The following is a 9,883-nucleotide window of genomic DNA, read 5'->3' as shown; positions in this document are numbered from 1 at the left end:
CTGTAGCAGAATTTTTTTTTTCCATGACTGCTGGGCTCCTTTACCTGCCCAGAATTCTTCCATGACTATGCACACTTGTCGGGCTCTTTTACCTGCCTGGAATCCTGCCACGGCTACGCCAATTTTAAAGCTACATGACAATGCTAATTGTCAGAGTAAGGCAAATCATAACTAAAGCCAAAATGTTTCATTATTTTAGTTATACTAAGTTTCCATTTGTATTGTTAGGGCTAGGGCTCAGACCTTTCAAACCCATTGTACAGACTGGGTCACCAGACCCCTCACACACAGGTCCATGCCTAGGTAATTAGGAAAGATCCCGGGAGCCATTGGCAGATGTGAGTTCAGTTCTCAGTGGCAGCAGCCTTTCAGGGCATTCTGGGGGCACTGGCAGCACCAGCCTCCAGCAGCGGTAGCGGCCTCCCCATGGCCCCCCGGGGGCATCTGTTGGGGGGAGCGGGGGAGGACACCATGGATCAGAGCCACTCATCCTTTATACTTAAGTCCATAACCCAAGACACCTGGGTGCACATACACAATTACATTAGACAATAATCAAGGAACACCTGGGCGCACATGCATTTTTATATCAAATGCTCAGCAAGATTCTGAACATCTGAGGGGCACTAACCATTTTCCTATATCTTCCCAACAATGACTAATAACCTTACTTTTGTTTCTGAGAAAAGGAGACTGTATTACCTTGTATAGGGAAAGTGAGGATAAATGGTCAGCGTTCTTCAAGAGGCTGGGAGTCTTGCCGATCATTTGATGCAAATATGCACGTGCACCCAGGTGTTCCTTGGTTACTGTCTAATGTAATTGCACATGTGCACCCAGGTGTCCTGGGTTATCAGACTTAAGTATAAAGGACAAGTGGCTCTGATCCATGGTGGCCCCCACCCAACCCCCCAGGATGCCCCTGGGGGGGCCACACAGAGGCTGTTACTGCTGTTGGAAGCTGTTGCTGCCACTGCTGATGCTACTGCTGCTGAGGAGGCTGAGGACTGAGCTCATGTCGTCTGCCAATGGCTCCCAGGATCTTTCCCAATTACCTAACTCATGGACTTGTGTGTGAGGGGTCTGGTGACCCAGCTGGACATGCGAGGGGTCCGGTGACCCAGCCGGACATGTGAGGGGTCTAGTAACCCAGTCAGGCACATGAGGGGTCTGGTGACCCAGTCTGTACAACATGTTTGAAGGGTCTGTGAGCCCTAGCCCTGATAGTACAAATGGATAATTCTAGTGTAACCAAAATAATGAAACATTCTGGCTTTAGCTATGAATTGCCTAGCAATACAACTGGCTATGTTGGCAGGATTCCAACAATTGCCCTAGCCAATTAGCATAACCAATTAGCATACACCTTGATTCATGACAATCATAAAACTGCAAAACATATAATTCAGGAGGGGATAAATTAGCCTTTTGAATAGAAACTTTTCAAATATCCATGAACCGGGACACACATTTTTAAAGATATTATAAAGAACATCTTGAGTCAAATAAGACTTTGAAGATGAATTAGTCTAGAGCAGGCGTTGGCCAACTATAGCCTGTAGGCCAAATCCAGCTTGCTACTTTTTTTAAAAATAAATACTTATTGGAACATAGTCAGACTCATTTGTTTGTGTATTGTCAATGCCACTTGCACTACATTGGCAGAATCAAGTAGTTGGGGGAGAGACTGTATGGCTTGCAAAGCCTAAAATATCTGACCCCTAACAGAAAAAGTTTGTATCAGATAAAAAGCGCTCTAGAGGTTTTCCACTATGGGCTGCACATTAGAATTACCTGGAGTGCTTGTAAAAGGGGATCACCTCAGAGATTCTGATTAAGTTGGTCTGAGGTGGAATCCAAGTATTGGAATTAAAACTTTTTTTTATTCTCCAGATCATTCTAATATGCAGCCGTGGCTGAGAATCCCTAGTCTAATCTAGTCTCCTCTTTCACAGATGAGGAAAGTCAGGCACAGATGTTAATTAAGATCTATCCCATTTTGTAATAAGTACTACCTTCTATAAAGCTCTGTAAAGTACATCCACCTACATTATCTCATTTGATCCTTAGAACAAATCTGAGATTCGAAGAGCAGTAAGCATTGTTGTCCCTGGTTCACAGATGACAGAATTAAGACTCAGGGAATTTAAGTTATGTGCCCAGTCTCCTATTTAGTAAAAGGGAGCTAAGACTTATGCCCAGGTCTTTTAAATCAAGCCCACCAACCACTGATGTTAACTGTACAAATTACATTCTTAGATTTTATTTTGGCATATGGAGTACTATTTACTATCAGTGCCTCTAGACCAGGGATCACACTACCATTCCCAGAACATTTAGAAACCTGCCTTCCTATAGCAGACTATACTCTGTGGAGTCCCTAGGATTCCTCAGGGTCATTGTGAAAGTAGTGTGAGGAGAGGACATGTGTGTGTGTGTGCATGTGCAATGCATGTGTACATGTGTGTGTCTCTACTCCCTGTGCCTATTTCAACCACAGCAGGTATATTTTTATCTGTTCAAGTATTAGGGTCTCACATACAATTTTCTATGAATAGAGTTTCATTGTTGAAGATAACTGATCTCAGACCTTTGTCCACTGTTTTGATCCAAGATGGCATGGTCAGTTTGCCCCTACATTCCTGTCACTTTTACATCATCAACCAGTTCTCCCCTGTTGTTCCAAATGAAGTCCAAAATAATAGTTTCTCATAACACCAACATTTCTTTTTGAGAGATGAAAATCACTTTTAGCAGACCAGACTTCCCGCATCTGTCACAGTAACTGAAATTGCTCATTACTGCTTCCTGCCTACCTCCATGCATACTGTATAACCCATTTTAAGAAAGCATCAGCCTCATCCACTCTCTAGCTGGGCCACAGCATGTCTCTTTCCTGCTGATTATGTCTGCCTTCAACTCAACTCACATGGTCCCCACCTTGCTTCATTCTTGGGCTTTCTTGTATATGAAAGTGAGGTATTAATGATGGGGGTGGGGAGGAAATAAGACATTTTGCATTTCATCCTGTTTCCAGGGAGGAAGGAACCTTTATTCCCCTCTCCACAGAAGTGAGAAGTCCCACAATGGGCAGAACACATCAGCTTTTCAATCTATGACCTATTTGTACCCTTTCACAAGAGGTGAAATTACTAACTTGACACTTTAATCAGGACTAGTGCCGGAGTGCATGAGGTGATGCTATGGTTAACTATGTCCTGATAAGTCAGTATCTTGTTCTCAAACCTGATGGGAAGATTACTTGGAGGTAATAGGAAGCCCCCACTGTGAATCTATTTTTAGTTCCAAGAATGACAGGGATAGCCAGAGTCGGAGTGCATGAGGTGATGCTATGGTTAACTATGTCCTGATAAGTCAGTATCTTGTTCTCAAACCTGATGGGAAGATTACTTGGAGGGAATAGGAAGCCCCCACTGTGAATCTATTTTTAGTTCCAAGAATGACAGGGATAGCCAGAGTCACACCCATGGCATAACCTCATATTTCATCAGATATTTGAGGAGGCATTATCAATGAATCCTACAACCTAACTGTCAGAAGCAACCTATTGCCCGAGAAAAGCATAGTGCTTAAGTCTTAATGAAAGAGGCTGTGACCTTAAATCAACATTAGGAACATCTTTGTCTTCTCACTTTAATAGGGTCATGTCTCTTAACTTTACTAACTCCCAAAATATATGGTTCCCTTTTTACATACATAAACAAACACTTATAAACATAAATACCAAATTCAGGAGACTCAGATGGGCCGATAAATTTTGGAAGCTAAGAGTACAGAAGAAAAGGCCAGTCACCAGAGTTTACAAACAATCATCTGAACTTCTCTGGCCATTTGACTAGATAATATTATCCCAAATATCCCATGTTGCATGGTCCACAGGTCTTCCTTTGGGATTCTGAAGGAATCAATAGCCATACTTGTCGTTAAGGTGGGTTCTGCCATCTCCACTTTGGCCTAGATCAGAGTATAAAAAAAGAAAAAAAATACATTTACTCTTCCAAAGTCAGGAGGGAAAATATACCCAGCTATCAGCCAGCCAAAAAGTAAAACAGAGGTTTCTTCTATAACAGAAATTTTACTTTTTGTATTCAATTTCAAAATATGGCCCTGTAGAGAAAATGAAAAGTAAATGGTCAGGATCCCTTGGGGGTTCGGAATTTGCTGAGCATTTGATGTAAATGATAATTATGCATGTGTGCCCAAGTATTCCTTGGCTATTGTCTGTGCATGTGCATGGGCACCCAGGTGTTCCTGGGTTATTGGACTTAAGTACAAAGGACTAACAGCGATCCACAGTGCCCTTGGGATACCCTGGGAAGTCACTAGGGAGGCTGCTGCTAGCTACCTGAGCTTACATACATCTGAATAAAGCCTGTTAAAATTTTTACCCACGGCTCCCAGGATCTTTTTCCTGTTAAGTAGCTCATGGACCTGCAGGTGATGGGTTTCTGACCCAGTCTATACAACAGGTTTGGAGGGTCTGTGGGCCCTAGCAATACAATTGGCTATGTTGGCAGGATTCCGACAATTGCCCTAGCAATACAGGTCCTCTTTTCACTTCTACCCTAACATTAGCAGATAAAAAGCAAACATTTCTAGTAATTAAATTTCTATTGATTACTAGTTATTAGATAACCCATCCACAGAAAAAGCATATGGGGATATGCATATGGGGAAACCAGCTTCTCATACACTACCTTAAGGGTGTACATATGAGTGTAAAACTGATACAATCCCTATAGAATGCAATCTATAATATCTTAAAGATGTTCATACCTTTAATACAGCATGTTAACTTTTATACTTTTTTTCTACAGGTGCACCTCTCCATATATTATACATGTTAAACAATTATAAATGCTAAAGGTTACTCACTGCAGAGTTGTTTGTAATGGCAAGAGACTAGAAACAGCAAATATCCATTGAGGGAACTATTCAAATAAGTAAAAGTATAATGTACCATAAAAAAGAACTATGCTGTCATAAAAACATAACAAGAAATATATAAATAGCATGGAAGCATCTCCATATAGTACTAAGTGCAAAATAGTAAGGTGTAGAATATGCTTCCATTTGTGTAAAAAAAGTGGTGAAATATTATGTATTTTATTGCATATATAGGCATTTTATATAATATATATAATAATTCATAAGACTATAATATCTGGTGTCTTTAGAGGAAAAAAACTGGGTAGCTGAGGCAGAGCCAAAAGAATTTTTTTTCTTTAACTTAACAAAAAAATTTTTAAATACATGCAAAATAAATATAAAAGTATAATGAACCCCTATGTACCCATCACCCAGCTTTAACAATGATCAATATTTGGCCAATCTTGCTTTATCTATTACTCCTCCCATACATTCCCTTATCCTCCACCACTGGATTACTTTAAGGTAAATCCCAGATACCATTCCACCTGTGAACATCTCTGTATATATTCCTAGAAAATAAGGATTTTTCCAAAAACAACTTAATACCATTCACACTTTTAAAAAATTAACAATAATTTCTTAGTATCATCAAATATCCAGCTAGTGTTCAAAATTACCTGACTGGCTAATAATTTTTTTAACAGTTGTTGATTTGAAGAAGGATTAAATCAGGGTGCACAGATTGTATTTGGTTGATATGTCTCTTTAGATCTTTTAATCAACCTGTTCTGCCAGAAGGGAGGCTTCTCCCTATATACTTTTGTAACTTTATTTTGAACCTTAAACATATATTACCTATTTAAAAATATAAATTAATAAACTCAGAGAAAAAGAAAAGTGAAAACAATCTACCTTCAGGTGGGACCCATACACAGTAGTCCGGGTCATCTTCAGGATATTTGGAAGAAAGTGTTGGCAGAAGCTGCAAAGAAAAGATAGATTATTTTATTCCAAAGAATTTTAACTCTAAGAATTATTGTCCCTATGCTTGCCAGCAAACAAAAACTAAGAGAGAATAATTTCATTAATTATCTTGATATAAGTAAACTATTTGGGGGAGCATTCTTTCTCTAAACCTTAATATATTTTGTTCCTTAAAGCCTCAACAAGCTGATTTTCAGCCAGTGAGAGCGATATGATGCTCTCTAAAAGGGGGTAGTTAACATACTGCAGATATGAGTGCTAAATGCTACAAATTTGGCATTTGCCTTTTGACCAAGGTGCAGAAAAGAATTAAAAGAGCAAGGCTGACTGCTATCCTTTGACTCTGTTCACAAGACTGGACCTTGGCTGGTGTCTGGCAACTTGGATTTCGGGAGGGTTACTACTACCCTGATAAAAGTGGCTTGCTGTGCCTAAACTGTTTGTACAAACAATATGGTTCATGCTGAACACCTGCTTTCTTTCTGGGAGTCTGGCTTTGGGTATACGCCAGGCAGGGAATGCCTATGTGATCAGTCCCCAATAAAAATCCTGGGCATTGAGTCTCTCATGAGCTTCCCTAGTTAGCAACACTTGACATGTGGGGAATTAAGCATGTCCTGTGTGACTCCACTGCAAAAGGATCTTTGGAAGCTTGTGCCTGGTTCCCCCAAGAATTTGCCCCATGTGTCTTTCCCTTTGTTGACTGTGCCTGGTATCCTTTTGCTGTTGCTGTAGTAAATCATAGCTGCAAGTACAACCATATGCTGAGTCCTGTGAATCCTCCTGTGAATGACCTAACCTGAGGGTGGTCTTGAGGGCTTCCTGACATAGCCTAGCAATCCCACTTCTGGGAGCTTACCATCTCCATACAAAATTATGTATACACAAGGTTATCCATTGTAGGACTGTTGTAATAAAAGACTGGAAAGAGCCCAGGTGTCCATCTGTAGGAAACTGGTTAAATAGGATATATCCACACAGTAGGAAACTCTTAATATACTGATACAGAATGATTTCCATGATAGGTTAAAAAAAATTAAGATGTAGAATGGAGTACATCACTTTCCACCTTGTGTAATAAAAGTAGAAAAATATGGATGTTATTCAAATATGGCATACTAAGATATGAAGATCCAGAAATTAATTAAAGAGATAGACTGTATGTGAGAAATATAGGGAACAGGGTGGATGGAGACAAGAATAGAGAATTCAAAAATTAAAAGAAAAAAGAGCTGAGATTTCTAGGAGAGGGGGTAAGTCTGCTGGGAAAGCAGTTAAGTCAATCTCTGAAGATTCTTCTGGATGTGGTCCATGACAAGGGGATTCACTTTTACTTCCAGAGAAGTGAAGTACTTACTTTGCATGGACCAGAAGCTTTCTTTTTTTTCAATTCATCTCTGCTTTTCTCATATTCATTCTTTGATGCTAATTTAAGGGGAAAAAAGTGGCAATAGATATTTTCAGAATAAGTAAAATAGAAAGGAAAAATTCCTCCTAAGAGAACATTATAATTACTGAAGAAAACATATCAATGATCATCAAATTCTCAAAAATTCCTTCTACTACTGTAAAAACTATGTTAAGAAGATAAAATTTTTCCTTCACTAATAACTCTAGTTTTTAAATCCTAAGGCTATTCTACAAGCTTGAATATAACTACACTATGTGAAAAAGTAAAAGAAAATGAGGCTGATTTTACTATTCCACAGTTTAACCATTACAGGTAAAACCAGAGAAAAGCAGTCCTTTTAATAAGCCAACTTTTCAACCAATTTCTTTTAATAGTTTTGGAATTCATTCCCATAATAGCACATATTTGACTCTGGGAGATGGAAAATTGCATGGCCAGAGAGAAGCATCAAGCCATTAAGTGCTTTCTGGGGCAAGGAGAGGGAACCCCAGGAGGTAGAAGAGTGAAAGAAAGGCAAATAGGATGGCACCAAATACCGACCTCTCATATATTCCAGTTGTGTCCAGGGCCCTAGCAGCAGCATCTACCTAGTGTCTATAACACCATTCTCTGTGCTGCCTTCAGGTCAGCTGCTAAACCCTCTTCTATGAAACCAGCTGGCCACCTGTGTGCAGAGCAGCAATGGAGTCTGCTGTACTACTTGCCTGAGGGTTCCTTGCGTGATGAAGTTGTTTTGCTAATCTCTTGATTATTTTGTTCCACCTGGCTGAGTTGAGACATGTTTTCTATAAAAAGCAGTATCAGAGCGTATTGTTAATACTTAATTCATGGTACAAAGCCAAGAAAACAAAAACAAAAGCAAGAGAAGCTAGGCACGTAAATAATCATTCAGTTTTACTATGAGCTTCAACCAATTGCAATAAGGTTGTCAATAAATATGCCTCCAGATGTCTAACAGAGAACTACCAATTTTCCACTTAAAAAACTAGCCAACTTTGAAGTAAAGCTTTTTGGCAATACTTACAAAAAGCCTTAAAAATGTACATACTCCTTGGCCTAGAAATTTTTACTTCCAGGAACATATTTTTTAAAAAATCAGAAATAAGCACAAAGATTTATTATATACAAGTATGTTTAGAATAGCAAAAATAACTAATCTATATGTTTAACAATTGGGAGTTGATTAAATAAATTATGACACATGCATGTGATGGACCATTATGCCCTTTATTAAAAATCATATTTTAAAAAAATATTTTAAGACACAGGAAAAAAACAGGTTATAAAATAGCATGTATAGAGGAGCTGAGGGCCAGCCTGCTCTGCTCAGATGTAGGCAAGAAACAGAGCACTCCTGGGGTCCTTAGGCAGGAGCTGAGGGCAGCATTCCCCGCTGGGAAACAGGCAAGCAGCATGCTGAAAACACCACTTCCTTGCAGGTGGCCAACCACAGCCATCGCCACAGCCAAGGTTGCTGCAAAAGTGGCTTGACTCCACAGCAGTAGCCATAGCTACTGTGCAGGCGGCCTGCTAGACACCCAAGTGCAGTGACACGAGGAGAGTCGCCAGTANGGAGCGCCACCACACTTCCCAAGCGGCACACTATAGCAGTGCGCCACCGGGCCGGCCCAGGCATGATCCTTCTTAAGAAACTTTAGTCCAATAAGTACGGTTATGCTTAGCCTCTGTTTTAGGAATAGGGAAGAAATGAATAAGGAGTAACTTCTCCTGAGACCACCTGACTGAGCCCTATCATCTACTCTATTCTACTGCCCTCCAACTCATAGAGTGGCAGCAGCTCAGGAGTATTCCACAGGAGCTGTGGTTCCAGATTCCACAGCTTTCAATCTTCTATAATTCTGGAAAAGATTTGGTATACCTGCTCTTAATTTAAATTGTAATGGGGATAAATAATGACTGGCAGTAAAAAGAAGAAGACCAAGAAAGTATGTTTCTTTACTACAAAGTCAGCATATCACATATACAAAGTTAAAATGCACAGGCAAGAATTGGCTTTGCTTTTTTAAACCTATCCACAATTAATGCAATCACCACACTGAATAGCACAGGAAGGAGAAGAAAGATATTACCACGTTTTTTTGTGTCTTTAGCACATGTGAGATCTGTGGGAGGACTTGTTTCCTGCACTGCTGCATCTGGCTCTATTTCCTGCTTCAGCCTACTGCTTCCATCCTGCATTTTTTTCTTTTCATGCTCCTCCTTTTCTTTCTCTTCTTCCTCTTCCTCTTCCTCCTCTTCCTCTACTTCAGGCTCATCCTTCATCCTCATTAGAGTTGGAGGGAGTTCTGGACGCTTAGGGGGTAACTTCTATGAAGAAAACAAAAACATGAAGTAGTTCTACATAATGATAAAAAGAGACAAATCTCTTCAAGGAGGTTAAGCTAAATGTGTTAGAATGTCTAACTTCTCTAGGTTGATAAACCCCAAAGAAGTCTACTAGAAGTAAGACTTTCATGTAAAATTTTATCCATCTATGGACGCTTAACAAGTGTCTTTATTATTTTCTAGGGTCGAGACATTATTAAATACAAAACAGCTTGTATGGAACTAAAACATTTATTCCAGGTGAGTACC

The 9,883-nt window shown here is 39.7% G+C and overlaps 1 protein-coding gene across 1 annotated transcript in view; it reads right to left on the bottom strand.

The window, feature by feature from the left end:
- Positions 1 to 3,623: 3,623 nt before the first annotated feature.
- SLC4A1AP (solute carrier family 4 (anion exchanger), member 1, adaptor protein) overlaps positions 3,624 to 9,883 on the bottom strand; it is a 31,685-nt gene continuing 25,425 nt past the window's right edge. The window contains exons 10-14 of the mRNA XM_008581340.1: positions 9,379 to 9,616; positions 7,993 to 8,073; positions 7,235 to 7,302; positions 5,806 to 5,875; positions 3,624 to 3,975 (exon numbers count right to left, since the gene is read on the bottom strand). Of these exons, the coding sequence (XP_008579562.1) occupies positions 3,926 to 3,975; positions 5,806 to 5,875; positions 7,235 to 7,302; positions 7,993 to 8,073; positions 9,379 to 9,616 (507 nt within the window). The 3' untranslated portion in view covers positions 3,624 to 3,925. The remainder of the gene's footprint in view (positions 3,976 to 5,805; positions 5,876 to 7,234; positions 7,303 to 7,992; positions 8,074 to 9,378; positions 9,617 to 9,883) is intronic.

Source organism: Galeopterus variegatus, unplaced genomic scaffold (genome assembly GCF_000696425.1).
Source record: "Galeopterus variegatus unplaced genomic scaffold, G_variegatus-3.0.2 Scaffold2331, whole genome shotgun sequence".
Taxonomy (NCBI): Eukaryota; Metazoa; Chordata; class Mammalia; order Dermoptera; family Cynocephalidae; genus Galeopterus; species Galeopterus variegatus.
This window is presented reverse-complemented; position numbering and strand designations above follow the sequence as displayed.